This window comes from Ovis aries, chromosome 12 (genome assembly GCF_016772045.2).
Source record: "Ovis aries strain OAR_USU_Benz2616 breed Rambouillet chromosome 12, ARS-UI_Ramb_v3.0, whole genome shotgun sequence".
NCBI classification, from domain to species: Eukaryota; Metazoa; Chordata; class Mammalia; order Artiodactyla; family Bovidae; genus Ovis; species Ovis aries.
The window spans coordinates 37,988,350-38,002,644 of record NC_056065.1 but is presented as its reverse complement, the minus strand read 5'-3'; the positions used below and the strand labels follow the sequence as shown (position 1 = coordinate 38,002,644).

The following is a 14,295-nucleotide window of genomic DNA, read 5'->3' as shown; positions in this document are numbered from 1 at the left end:
TGTCCATCATTTTGAAGCTATTAGACCCAATTAGATTTAGGAGGAGAGGTGACAAACTGAGTTTTAATAAACTTTGGAAAATAAATCTTGTTCCCTTGTGGATTCAGGGGAATAAGTCTAAAAACAAGTCTGCACTTGGCATTTTGGGTTAGGCTTGTTGCAATCAACACAGATTTTCTCCTGAGGACTTCATGTTTTCTTGGATCATTTTTTCTGGTCCATGAATCTGTGTATTCATTAGAAATAACAGTATATTTATCATATTATATCTTTACACAATACTTAAACACCTGACAGAGAAATATTTTCTCCCAGATTTGTCTTCATCAAAATTTTCTAGGCTCCTCTTTTTTTTGAATGATTTCAGATTAATTTTGGAATTGTCATCTAAGGGCAATTTGTATTTTGTTGGGTTTATAAACACCTCAAAACTCCTTTATTCATATTTCAGCATGTTACTTATTCCTAGTTTCCACTCCTATCTTTCTAAGTATTTCTTTTTAATTTCCTTCTTTTACTTTTCCTACTAGGGCTGTCTATTTTCTTTTGACACTACATGTTCTCCCTAGCTGATTTCACTCATGGTTTTAGCTTCAACAACTATTTTTGCCCATGTTAATTTTGAAACTCTCACTCTGGTCTTCTAGAGCTATACTTCCAAATGCCTCTGGGACATTTTCAAAAGAATTTCAAATTTCGCTCATTCTAACTTGTCATCACTGTTTCTAATCTGAACCTGGTCCTTTGAGATTATTTAGTTCAGGTGGAAGAGTTACCATCCATTTAGGTTCCCAATGGAAATTGTAATGTTGTCTCTGTCTCTACCTTTCTATGTATTCTACATGTTCAGGTAGACACTAACTCCATCAATTTCCCCTGGAATTTAGCCTCTCTTTTCCAATATCATCACCACCACATCAGTTTAGGTTAGGAGATTACCATCTTTGGTTTCCAGAACAGTCTCCTAACTGTGATCTTTCGTACCAAACTGTTCTTTTGTGAGGCCAACCTCCATACAACTGCCAGAGACTTTTCCTAAAAAATTCAGGTCATAGAAATTATAAAACTCATAGAAAGAAACATAGGCAGTATGCTCTTTGACATTGGTCTTAGATATCTCTCTAGATATGTCTCTTCAGGCAAGGGAAATAAAAGTGATAGCATTTTAAGTTTATTTTTGTGTATGGTGTTAGAAAGTGATCTAGTTTCATTCTTTTACAAGTGGTTGACCAGTTTTCCCAGCACCACTTGTTAAGGAGATTCTCTTTAATCCATTGTATATTCTTGCCTCCTTTGTTGAAGATAAGGTGTCCATAGATGTGTGGATTTATCTCTGGGCTTTCTGTTTTGTTCCATTGATCTATATTTCTGTCTTTGTGCCAGTACCATACTGTCTTGATGACTGTGGCTTTGTAGTAGAGCCTGAAGTCAGGCAAGTTGATTCCTCCAGTTCCATTCTTCTTTCTCAAGATTGCTTTGGCTATTCGAGGTTTCTTGTATTTCCATACAAATTGTGAAATTATTTGTTCTAGCTCTGTGAAAAATACCGCTGGTAGCTTGATAGGGATTGCATTGAATCTGTAGATTGCTTTGGGTAGTATACACATTTTCACTATATTGATTCTTCCGATCCATGAACATGGTATATTTCTCCATCTATTAGTGTCTTCTTTGATTTCTTTTATCAGTGTTTTATAGTTTTCTATATATAGGTCTTTAGTTTCTTTAAGTAGATATATTCCCAAGTATTTTATTCTTTTCGTTGCAATGGTGAATGGAACTAGATCACTTTCTAACACCATACACAAAAATAAACTCAAAATGGATTAAAGATCTAAACATAAGACCAGAAACTAGAAAACTCCTAGAGGAGAACATAGGCAAAACACTCTCTGACATAAATCACAGCAGGATCCTCTATGATCCACCTCCCAGAATACTGGAAATAAAAGAAAAAGTAAACAAATGGGATCTAATTAGAATTAAAAGCTTCTGCACAACAAAGGAAACTATAAGCAAGGTGAAAAGACAGCCTTCTGAATGGGAGAAAATAATAGCAAATGAAGCAACTGACAAACAACTAATCTCAAAAGTATACAAGCAACTTATGCAGCTCAATTCCAGAAAAATAAATGACCCAATCAAAAAATGGGCCAAAGAACTAAATAGACATTTCTCCAAAGAAGACATGCTGATGGCTAACAAACACATGAAAAGATGCTCAACATCACTCATTATCAGAGAAATGCAAATCAAAACCACAATGAGGTACCAGTTCACACCAGCCAGAATGGCTGCAATCCAAAAGTCTACAAGCAATAAATGCTGGAGAGGGTGTGGAGAAAAGGGAACTCTTACACTCTTGGTGGGAATGCAGACTAGTATAGCCACTATGGAGAACAGTGTGGAGATTCCTTAAAAAATTGCAAATAGAACCGCCTTATGACCCAGCAATCCCACTGCTGGGCATACACACTGTGGAAACCAGAATTGAAAGAGACACGTGTACCCCAGTGTTCATTGCAGCACTGTTTATAATAGCCAGGACATGGAAACAACCTAGATGTCCATCAGCAGACAAATGGATAAGAAAGCTGTGGTACATATACATAATGGAGTATTACTCAGCCATCAAAAAGAACACATTTGAATCAGTTCTAATGAGGTGGATGAAACTGGAGCCAATTATACAGAGTGAAGTAAGCCAGAAAGAAAAACACCAATACAGTATACTAACGCATATATATGGAATTTAGAAAGATGGTAATGATAACCCTGTATGTGAGGTAGCAAAAGAGACACAGATGTATAGAACAGTCTTTTGGACTCTGTGGGAGAGGGAGCGGGTGGGATGATTTGGGAGAATGGCATTGAAACACGTATACTATCATGTAAGAAACGAATCGCCAGTCTATGCTTGATACAGGATATAGGATGCTTGGGGCTGGTACACGGGGAACATCCAGAGAGATGATATGGGGTGGGAGGTGGGAGGGGAGCTCAGGTTTGGGAACTTATGTACACCCGTGGCGGATTCATGTCAATGTATGGCACAACCAATACAGTATTGTAAAGCAAAATAAAGTAAAAATAAAAATAAAAAAAAAGTGATAGCAACCAAATGGGATTATATCAAACTAAAAAGCCTCTGCACAGGAGGAAAGGAAAGGAAAGGAAACCATTACTAAAATAAAAAGACAACCTACCAAATGGGAGAAGATAGTTGCAAATAATATATCTGATAAGTAACTATATCCAAAATACAGAAAGAAGTCATACAGTTCAGCAAAAAAAAAAAAAAGCAACCCAAAGAGCCCAGTTAAAAAATGGGCAGAGGAATTGAACCAACATTTTTCCAAAAAAGACATGCAGATGGTCAACAGGCACATAAAAAGATGTTCAGAATTACTAATTACTAGGGAAATGCAAATCAAAATCACAATGATATATTACTTCATGTTTGTTAGATTGACATTATCAAAAAGCTAAGAAATAACAAATGTTGGCAAGGATATAGGAAAAAGTAGGAATGGAAATTTGTGCAGCCATCCTGGAAGACAATATATAGATTCCTCTAAATATTACAGTTTTAAGAATAGAACTACTATATGATCCAGCTATCCCACTTCTGCATCTTTATCCAAAGAACTATAAAAAGCACTAATTTGAAAAGCTATATCCACCAGTATGTTTACTATGGCACTAGTTACAATAGCCGATATATGGAAACAACCTAAGTGCCCATCAGTGGATACATGGATAAAGAAGCAGTGTATACAAAGGTGTGTGTGTGTGTGTGTGTGTGTGTGTGTGTGTGTGTGTGTGTGTGTGTGTATGTGTTATGGAATACTACTCAGACATAAAAATAACATCTTGCCAACTGTGACAAAGTGAATGGACCTTGGTATTTTGCCAAGTGGAATAAGTCAGACAGAGAAAGGCAAAGCCATATGATTTTATCATATGTGAGATATAACAAATCAAAGAACAAACTCAACAAAAACCCCCAACCGTGTAGGGGACAAAGTAGTGTTTACCAGAGGGAGAGGATCAAATTGGTGAAGGGGATCTGATGTACTGTGATCAATGAAACCTAAATTTTTGGTGTTGAGCACACTGTAGGTTATATAGAAGCATAGATATAATGTTGTATGCTTGAAAAAATAAATTGAGGTTAATTTTGAACTCGTAAAGTTTCAAAAAATTCATATTGTATGATCTATTTTTTCCTCTATTGGCTCTTGGCAGTAGACATTCTAGGGAAGGAAAAATAATTTTCCCCCTAGCCTTCTGAGTTCTTGGCTGAGACCCTTGTAATTAAAGATAAGTTCATAAGAGAAAAAAAAAACGAAAGTTTATTAACATGTATGCCTCATATATACATGGGGAATGCCCAGAGGAAAATGGGTAACTCCCCAAGATGGCTTAGAATTCCAATTTACATAGCATTTTTCAACAAAAAGATAATAAACTTGTGGAGAAATGACAGGACAAAATAAAGCAGATTTTTGCTTTCAAGGGTGAAGATAGACACTGTTTAGTAAAGTTTGTTATGTAGATTCCTCTAGTGCTTTTTCCAGGCTGATAGAGTCTAAAGTTGTCTTTAGGTATTAACCTTTGTTCTTTGTGAATTTCTGTCCTGCTTTTGGGCAGATAGCTTTTCTTGTGTCTGATTCCCAGTTGGCTTCACCTCAAGATAATCCTTTTGCCATAGTGGCATATTTTGGGGTGACTTGTGCTGCACTTCAATGTTGTAAAACTGAAAGCCCTTAGTATAAAATATAACACTGTATCTAGTTTGGCCCTACCTTCCTGTTCATCCTTATTTTCTATCACTTGCCTTTTTATATCCTTTACTTCTATCACTGAACTTGAATTTGTTTTATTCGTGGCTTTGATGAGTTCATTCCTTATTAGAATACTGTTTTCCATCTTCTCCCACATATTCTTCATACTCTCAAACATGAAAGAGAGTCAATGGTAACGAGTTCTGTGATGGTCACACTAAGTATATTATCTCACTTTAATTTATTACTGTATGCTAGGATTTTAGGAGTAAAAGAGAACATTAAAAATAGTTTGTGTATGGCTGAGTCCCTTTGCTATTGACATGAAACTACCACAATATTGTTAATTGGCTGTACCCCAATACAAAATAAAAAGTTTAAAGTTTGGGGAAAAAGAAGTTTGTGTTTGATGGGAAACCAGCAGTTGCTTAACTGTTAGACTTTCTCCCAATCTGATGTCAAAAAAAATCAGTGGTTATCAATGATAATGAACAGATAAAAAATGTTTTGTTTGTTTACTTTGTTAATGAGTTTGCCTGCTATAATCCTCACACTGAATTCAGTAACAAACATATTCACACACCTACATACACACATTCTTATACAACATGAATTTCACCAAAGATCCAGCTAAGTACTCAGTCAGGAATATGAAGTGCCCTTGAGTTGCCTTGCTCTGTAGACCCCTGTTGCTCCTCAGTGTTCCTTTGTTCTCATCTTATTTTGCATAACTGGTAAATATGATGGGAAAAAGATATACTTAAGTCTGTTTACTACACAGGACTAAGTACACAGACGTTGTAAATAGCATCCCATCAAATTTAGTTTGATAAAAATCAGTATAGCCCTGTTGATTGAATAAGATACCAACTACTCCAATTTGCCAATGAAATTTCCAGCTGGCTTAGTTTTTTTTTTTTTTTTTTTTTGATCAAAAGAGCCAACACTGTACTTATCCACACTTCCACGAGAATCTTGGTTGGGGAAAGCATCCCTGTAGCATTGGGTCTGGATTGGGAAGAGACTCTTCACACCCTGAAACATGTTCTTGAAGCATAGACATTTTTACACAGAATATCACTTTTCTTCTTTTTTTTAAAAAAATGTTTCATTCCATTCTCTTCTATTTATTTATTTTTATTATTTTTATTTTTGGCTGCATTGGGTCTTTGTTTCTGTGCATGGACTTTCTCTAGTTGTGTGTGGGGTTACTCTCTAGTTACTGTGTGTGGGCTTCTACTTGTTGTAGTTTCTCTTGTTACAGAGCACAGGCTCTAGATAATGAGGGCTTTGAAGCTGTGGCACAGGGTCTCAGTAGTTGCCGCTCATGGACTCTAGAACATGGGCTCAGTATTTGTGGCACACAGCCTTTGTTTCCCTGTGGCATATGGAATCTTCCTGGACCAGGGATTGAACCCATGTACCCTACATTAATAGGCAGTTTCTTAACCACTGTGCTGCCAGGGAAGTTCAAATTTTCACTTTTCTTATTCTCAAGTGTTTTTATGTTTCAAATCACTATTTTTATATCATATAAATATCCAATTGTTCCAGTACCACTTGTTGATAAGACTATCATGTCACTATTGAATTACCTAATGTAAAAGCTACAGATTGCTTGAAATACTCATATTGCCAAAACTCTCTTAAGAAGAAACATATAACCTGAATAGTCCTACATCTATGAAAGAACTTGAATTTTCAGTTTAACATTTTTCCCACAAAGAACTTCAGATTAAAGATGGCTTCACTGGTAAATCCCATTAAAAGTTTAAGAAAACAATAATGCCAATTATATACAACTCTGCCAGACAAAGAGGACAGAATATTCTTCAACTTGTTCTATGAGTCCATCATTACGTGGATACCAAAACCAGACAAAAATATTATGAGAACTTAAAGACAGATTAATATCCCTGACAGAAAAAAGTATAAAATTTCTTATCAGATGTTAACAAATATAATCCTACTGCATATAAAATGGATAATATCATCATGACCAAGTTGGGTTTTATTTCAGGAATGCTAGACTGGTTTAACAGACAGTGGAATTCACCATATTAATAAATACCATATTTATAAACTAAAACAAAAAAGAGACCATCTCAACTGATGCAGAAAAAAGTAGTTGAAAAAGACAAAATCCATTCTTGATAAAAATTGTCAGAAAACTAGGAACAAAAGAAATGTTCTTCAATTTAATGAAAAATCTATAGTTAGATCATGTTTAATGGTAAAAGACTGAATGTTTTCTTCCTAAGACCAAGAACAAGGCAAGGATGTCTGATCTCCCCACTTTTATCCAAAATACTGGAGTTTCTATTCAGTGCAATAATGCAGAAAAAGAAATAAAAGACATTTAATTATAAATGAGAGAAGTAAAATATCTTTATTTTTAGACAACATGATTGTTTATGTAGAGTATATAGGATCTACATAAAGTTCCTAGAACAAATGAGTGCATTTCTATATACTAGCAATAAACAATAAGAAATTAAAAAATTATTTTTTTTTGATGTTGGATATGTTTTTATTTATTTTTTAAATTTATTTTTATTTTTTAATTTTAAAATCTTTAATTCTTTCATGCGTTCCCAAACATGACCCCCCCTCCCACCTCCCTCCCCACAACATCTCTCTGGGTCATCCCCATGCACCAGCCCCAAGCATGCTAAACTATAATATTCAAAAATGCTTAATACTCAGGATAAACATGACATAAAATGGGCACAGTGCTAAAAACTACAGAGGGAGAAATTAAAGATCTAAAATAGAGAGATATACAGTGTCATGGGTTATAAGACTTAACATTTTTTGTGATGTAAATTCTCCCCATGACCAAACACACTTTAAAAAGCTTATTAAACTTTATTCAGCCAACAAATCTGGGCTCACTCCCATATACCCTCCCATCTTTTTCTTTATCTTGATCATCTCCAAACTTGCCAATTCAGTATGTGAAAATCTATTTAAAGTATAGATTCTTATCATAAAGAGAGATACTATTTTCCATTTTATTTAGACTTTAGTCAGATGGGCTAGGATTTATTCTTACATCTGCAAGAAAGGAAACAACAGCTGTAAAATTTAATATATGTATATACATATCTGCAATTAAACTTCTAGGCTGAATTCTGAGACCCAAATAAATTTCTTATCAATGAAATGCAAGTAAAGCAGCCAGAAGAAGCACTGGGAATAAAAGAATTTTAAGCAAATTGTAAAAGGGTTGGGGTCTTTTAGCTTCACTGACAGCTCTTGTCCTGGTTGGCTTTAATGTCCTGTCCCATTGGGTCAGGATGGCATTTCTGGCCCCATCCCACTTCCCTGGTCCCATCAGTCGAAACTGGTATGGGCTACAAGGACCAAAGTACACCTCCAGGGCCAGCTGGGGATCAGTCAGGAAGAGCCATGGTATGTTAGGTTTGGCCCCTATGAAGGAGCCCAGTTCATCCATGTATGTGATGTAATCTGTCTGCAAAGTCTGGCTCTGGCCAAACCTGAGGAAACAAAATAACACATTGCAGTGAGTGCCACATTTGTAAACAGAGGCACAAATTTCTTTCTTTCTTTTTTTTTCTTTTACTTTCAGAAAAGTAGCATTTTACTCAGACAGTAAAGGCTCTGTCTACAATGCGGGAGACCTGGGTTTGATCCCTGGGTTGGGAAGATCCCCTGGAGAAGGAAATGGCAATCCACTCCAGGACTATTGCCTGGAAAATCCCATGGACAGAGGAGCCTGGTAGGCTACAGCCCATGGGGTCGCAAAGAGTTGGACACGACTGAGCAACTTCACTTTAACTTACCTCCAGTAATACGCCATGACTCCTCTCTTTTCTCACAACATAGAATGCATCATATGTTCTTTGACTTAAATGACCTGTTTTTGTTTTTTCCTCTCCTTTCTAACCTCTATTCAACTATGATGTCATTTTGGGCTTTTGCTTCTAGCCATGGGTGAACTGACCCTAGGGTCTCAAGTTGGCTAATTAACTTAGTCTTTGATACATGATTATTCTTTATATGACACTTGCTTAAGATCTTCTCCAGAGTTAGATTTTTATATTGATGTGTTTTAAATTGGGTTTATGAATAGTTTTAATATTTGCTGCAATTTATAAATTGTTTCATACATTTAGTTGGAATGTGATCTCATTTGCTTTTAGAAACTCTTAAGAATAAGATTGACATTAAGGCCTCTCTTTCCCCTCCTTTTTCTTCTTATTGGCTTCAGTCATAAAGGGTAGTAAGCAGAGTAAGCTGCGTGAACTGTTAGCACATAGGAGTGCTCATTTCACAGAGCTGTCCTGTGAACTGGAGGAGGTGCAGGGGAGGTATCTTTTGGCTGATCTTTTTATTAAAAAAATATTTATTTTAATTGGAGGATAATTACAATATTGTGATGGCTTTCTGTATGAAATAGGGAAGGTTTTGTTGAGTCTGAGTATACCCATGTCTTCTCTTCTTTAGGCCCTTAGCTAATGACTTTCTTGGGCCTTTAATGAATGACATGTTAGAGATTTTAAAGTAGAAATACTTCCTATATGGTCACTTATTCATCTATATGTGATCCATTACCTAATTATTTTTAATAGATTTTAATGTTTAATTTAAAAAGGACTGAATTTTATAGGAGTGATTAACACAAAAGAGTACATTTATACATCTGATGTTGAGTCACTTAACTTCCTACCAGTCCCATTTATGGTTACGTGAAAACTCATGATTGGATGGATCAGAAGTGACTATTCTTTTAGTAGAAAATATTAGGGCAGGTGAACTCTATTTAATACTGTATTTGGTTTTCTTGTTACAGCATTGCCACTGCTCACTTTCCAGTTAGCTAATTTGTGGTAGACATGTGGCTGATGGGAAAGAAGCTCTTGGGAAAACAGTCATTTCTCAACCTCAGCACTATTGACACTTTGAGATGGATAATTCTTTGTATAGGTGGACTGTCCTCTGCATTCCTGGTTTCTACCCATTAGATACCAGTAGCATGCCCTCTTCACTTGCAATGACCAGAAATGTCTCCAGATTTTGCCAAATGTCCCCTGCGGGGGAAAATCACCCCTGTTTGAGAACTTGTGTGCTAGCGTTATAGAGGAGAAATATAATGATTATTATTTGCTCATCTAATACCGCTTGATTATAGCAAGTGTTTCAAAAATGTGAACGGACTAATGACAAGGTTATAGAATCTATTAATGTTTTCCTACACAAAAGGCAAATTTTAAGATTTGTTCATTAGCAAGTACCATCTCTTACCATTTGAGTTTCTTCCCCATTTTCTCCTCAATGTCATCCATCATTTCATTTGTAGTTGGCAAGGTACATGAATCTAAAAAAGAAATGAAGTCAGAGATATTGAAAAAGAAAAATCAGAAATATGCAATTACACATGATGAATTTCATTTAGTGTTTATGAACTATATCCATAACAGATTTTCTATCAAGAGGAACTATCTTTAGTGTGTTTAGCAGAATAAGAATTCACAGAAACAAAGATTTGAGAAGCCAATGAACTTGCTCTGGGAATTGCAAAGCTGGCCTTCCATGAGATAGTGACAGTGGAAAAGTTTGTAGCTTCAAGTGACTGAGTCTTATACTTCTGATGACATTATGGAGGGCCTAATCCTCAACATGACTCGTGCATATAATAGCTTACCAGTGTCTTCATATTTCTTTCTGCATCCTCTTACCAAGAATGATCTCAAGAGATAGTCTGGTAAAATAATTCAATCTAAGGTCCATGGCAATTCAATTGGGACAATGGAAGGAAATCTGGATTTTCCAACATCAGCCTGTAGCCAAGGAGGATATTTTAAGGGATGACAGAAAATTTTTAGTTTTTTGTAAATTTCACATTAATGGAGGCCTCTTCCAATTGCTAACTGTAGCTCATTTGGCTCTGTAATAATGGCAGGGGATATATGACATTCTCGTGAATACTCCCCAATCATTGTTAGTATCTCACCTCAGCCTGCTGGTACCCTGTGGTCAGATATTTGCTGTGCCCCTATGAGAAAGTAAGGGACCAGAATTCTGGTCATTTTGCTCCATGTATCTTAAGTGCCAAGACAGAGCCTTGTGCATAGCAGGTGTTCAGTGAATATTTGTTGAATGGATAAATGATGCCCTTAGTTTTATGTGGGCTTCCCTGGTGGCTCAGAGGTTAAAGTGTCTGCCTGGAATGCAGGAGACCTGGGTTCGATCCCTGGATCAGGAAGATCCCCTGGAGAAGGAATTGGCAACCCACTCCAGTACTCTTGCCTGGAGAATCTCATGGAGGGAGGAACCTGGTAGGCTACAGTCCATGGGGTCACAAAGAGTCGGACACGACTGAGTGACTTCACTTTCACTTAGTTTTATGTAAATTTCTTGGATATATGAACTGTATCTGATCTTCCCATAAGAGTGTTGTGCCTTTTAAGAGAAAAAGATAATAGGATCACTTACAAAAGATTTCATGGTGGGTTTTTGAAAGTAATGAACCTTCATGGTACATTTGAAATAGAAATTTACTTATCCACAACATGTTAAGAAAACATACACATATGCTCTTTGATTGTAACTTTTTCTTTATTACCTATAGTCTAAATTTCTATGGACAGTATGTTAGGTAAGGTACAACTATACTGGCCAAGGTTTTTGAATCCTTGAATAAAAGCACACTTTAACAGTGGTGATCAATATGATTCAGTTCAGTTCAGTTCAGTTGCTCAGTCGTGTCCAACTCTGCGACTCCATGAACTGCAGCACGCCAGGCTTCCCTGTCCATCACCAACTCCCCGAGTTTACTCAAACTCGTCTCCATGGGGTCAGTGATGGCATCCAACCACCTCATCCTCTGTTGTCCCCTTCTCCTCCTGCCTTCAATCTTTTCCAGCATCAGGGGCTTTTCAAATGAGTCAGCTCTTTGCATCAGGTGGCCAAAGTATTGGAGTTTCAGCTTCAGCACCAGTCCTTCCAATGAACACCCAGGACTGATCTCCTTTAGGATGGACTGGTTGGATCTCCTTGCAGTCCAAGGGACTTTCAAGAGTATTCTCCATCACCACAGTTCAAAAGCATCAATTCTTCGGTGCTCAGCTTTCTTTATAGTCCAACTCTCACATCCATACATGACTACTGGAAAACCATAGCCTTGACGAGATGGACCTTTGTTGGCAAAGTAATGTCTCTGCTTTTGAATATGCTGTCTAGGTTGGTCATAACTTTCCTTCCAAGGAGTAAGCATCTTTTAATTTCATGGCTGCAGTCACCATGTGCACAGTCAGCCACTGTTTCCCCATCTATTTGCCATGAAGTCATGGGACCAGATGCCATGATTTTAGTTTTCTGGAGTAAATTAAATCAATATTTGAGACATTGTTTTTCTCCATGTAGCCCTTATATTCTTAATTTGTCCACACAGACATACTCGTTGCCTCTGAAGCCCATAGGATCCAGGTGGAGGAAGGGGGAGAAGATTATCAACAGAGCATAGAAGTGGCTTGACACTGCTATTTTGACAGAGTTGACACCAATAATGTCTCCAGCGTGACCTGACACCCATCAGGGCCCTTTCAGTCTTTGCAGTGTAACTTGACATTGCAGTGACCCACTGCTGTCCTCTTGCTTTTATAGGCTTTCAAAGTCCTATCAATCCCCTATGAGAAGTTTAAGCCCTCTGACATAGCTTGTAAGGCCCTCCATGCTCTGGTTCCTTCCTTCCTTCCTTTCTTGCTACTCTCTACCTCTGCTTTATATTTCATTACACCAAAATGCTTCTCATTCTTCACACATTCCATGCTGAGTCTTACCTTTATACCTTTCCTCAGGCTGTTCTATTTTTAGACAATAACTTACAACCCAGTTATCCTCACCACAACACCCTCAACCTTTCCCTGTTGTAGCATTCCCGCTACCCTGTTTTAAGCTCTATGAGGTCAAGGCTCATGTCTGTCTTATTCCCTTTATATCCCCAGCACCTGTCACAGAGCTTGGCATGCAGTATGTGCTTAGTAAATATTTGTTGACTAAATGAATGAAAGACAGAATGGCCCACTTACTTGCAAATACTTTAACAGCCCAGCGGGCCTGCAGGTCAGCTGTGGGGATGGCAGCACCAAGGGACTGGACAAGGCCAATCACAGCCAAGGTTGGCTTTTCCAAGAATGGGGGGAAGATGCCTTTGAACAAGGTGACCTCATTATTTCTGCTTTTGATGATGGAGTCATCAAGGAAGGGGTAGGCATAACCATAGCCTGTTGCGAAGATGACATAATCAATGGCCTCAAACACTGTCCCATCCTCAAATATGGCTGAAGTCTCTGTAAACTCCTTCACATTGGGCTTGATGGATACAGTGCCACATAGGATGCGGGAGGGGAGCTCATCATTGAACACAGGCTCTTTCCTCAAGGTGCTGTGGAGAAATAAGAGAAAGAGGCACATGCTATAAAGTACCTCATTTCCAAGAAATATCTGCAACAGTCCATAGCACTGAAACCAAATTTAAGCAGTTCAACATCAGCATGAAGACATAGAGGGCAGCTAAACTCTCTTCTTTTGGGAAAATTCTTTCCTGTTGATATTAATAGTCCTTAAGACATCTGTTTGACATATGGATGGCCAACAGGCACATGAAAAGATGTTCAACATTGCTAATTTTTAGAGAAATAATAAACTACAATGATGTACTAACTCACACTGGTTAGAATGGGAATCATTGAAAAGTCTACAAATAATAATTAGGAATTTCAGATACATACTACTATATAAAATAAGCACAGGGAAATGTATTCAGTATCTTTTATTAACCTGTAATGGAAAAGAATCTGGAAAAGAATATATTTTAACTGAATATATCTATATGTCCTCCATCCCTTAGAAGAAACAGCCCTCATAGTCAGTACTTGGGTGCAATCTCAAGAATGACAGAATGATCTCTGTTCAGTTCAGTCGCTCAGTTGTGCCCAACTCTTTGTGACCCCGTGGACTGTAGCACACGAGGCCTCCCTGTCCATCACCAACTCCCAGAGTTTACTCAAACTCATGTCCATTGAGTTGGTGAGCCATCCAACCATCTCATCTTCTGTTGTCCCTTTCTCCTCCTGCCTTCAGTATTTCCCAGCATCAGGGTCTTTCCAGGTAAGTCTGTTCTTCGCATCAGGTGGCCAAAGTATTGGAGTTTCAGCTTCAGCACCAGTCCTTCCAATGAACATTCAGGACTGATTTCCTTTAGGATGGACTGGTTGGATCTCTTTGCAGTCTAAGAGACTCTCAAGAGTCTTCTCCAACACCACAGTTCAAAAGCATCAATTCTTTGGTGCTCAGCTTTCTTTATAGTCCAACTCTCACATCCATACATGACTACTGGAAAAACAATAGCTTTGACTAGACCAATCTTTGTCAGTAAAGTAATGTCTCTGCTTTTTAATATGCTGTCTAGGTTAATCATAACTCTTCTTCCAAGGAGCAAGGGTCTTTTAATTTCATGGCTGCAGCCACCATCTGCAGTGAT

At 37.5% G+C, this 14,295-nt stretch overlaps 1 protein-coding gene across 1 annotated transcript in view; it reads right to left on the bottom strand.

Annotated features, from left to right (window-relative positions):
* Positions 1-4,058: 4,058 nt before the first annotated feature.
* Positions 4,059-14,295, bottom strand: part of LOC101104591 (putative dimethylaniline monooxygenase [N-oxide-forming] 6) — a 29,036-nt gene continuing 18,799 nt past the window's right edge. Inside the window, exons 7-9 of the mRNA XM_004013688.6 lie at positions 12,842-13,197; positions 10,056-10,128; positions 4,059-8,287 (exon numbers count right to left, since the gene is read on the bottom strand). Coding sequence (XP_004013737.2) covers positions 7,945-8,287; positions 10,056-10,128; positions 12,842-13,197 — 772 coding nt within the window. The 3' untranslated portion in view covers positions 4,059-7,944. The remainder of the gene's footprint in view (positions 8,288-10,055; positions 10,129-12,841; positions 13,198-14,295) is intronic.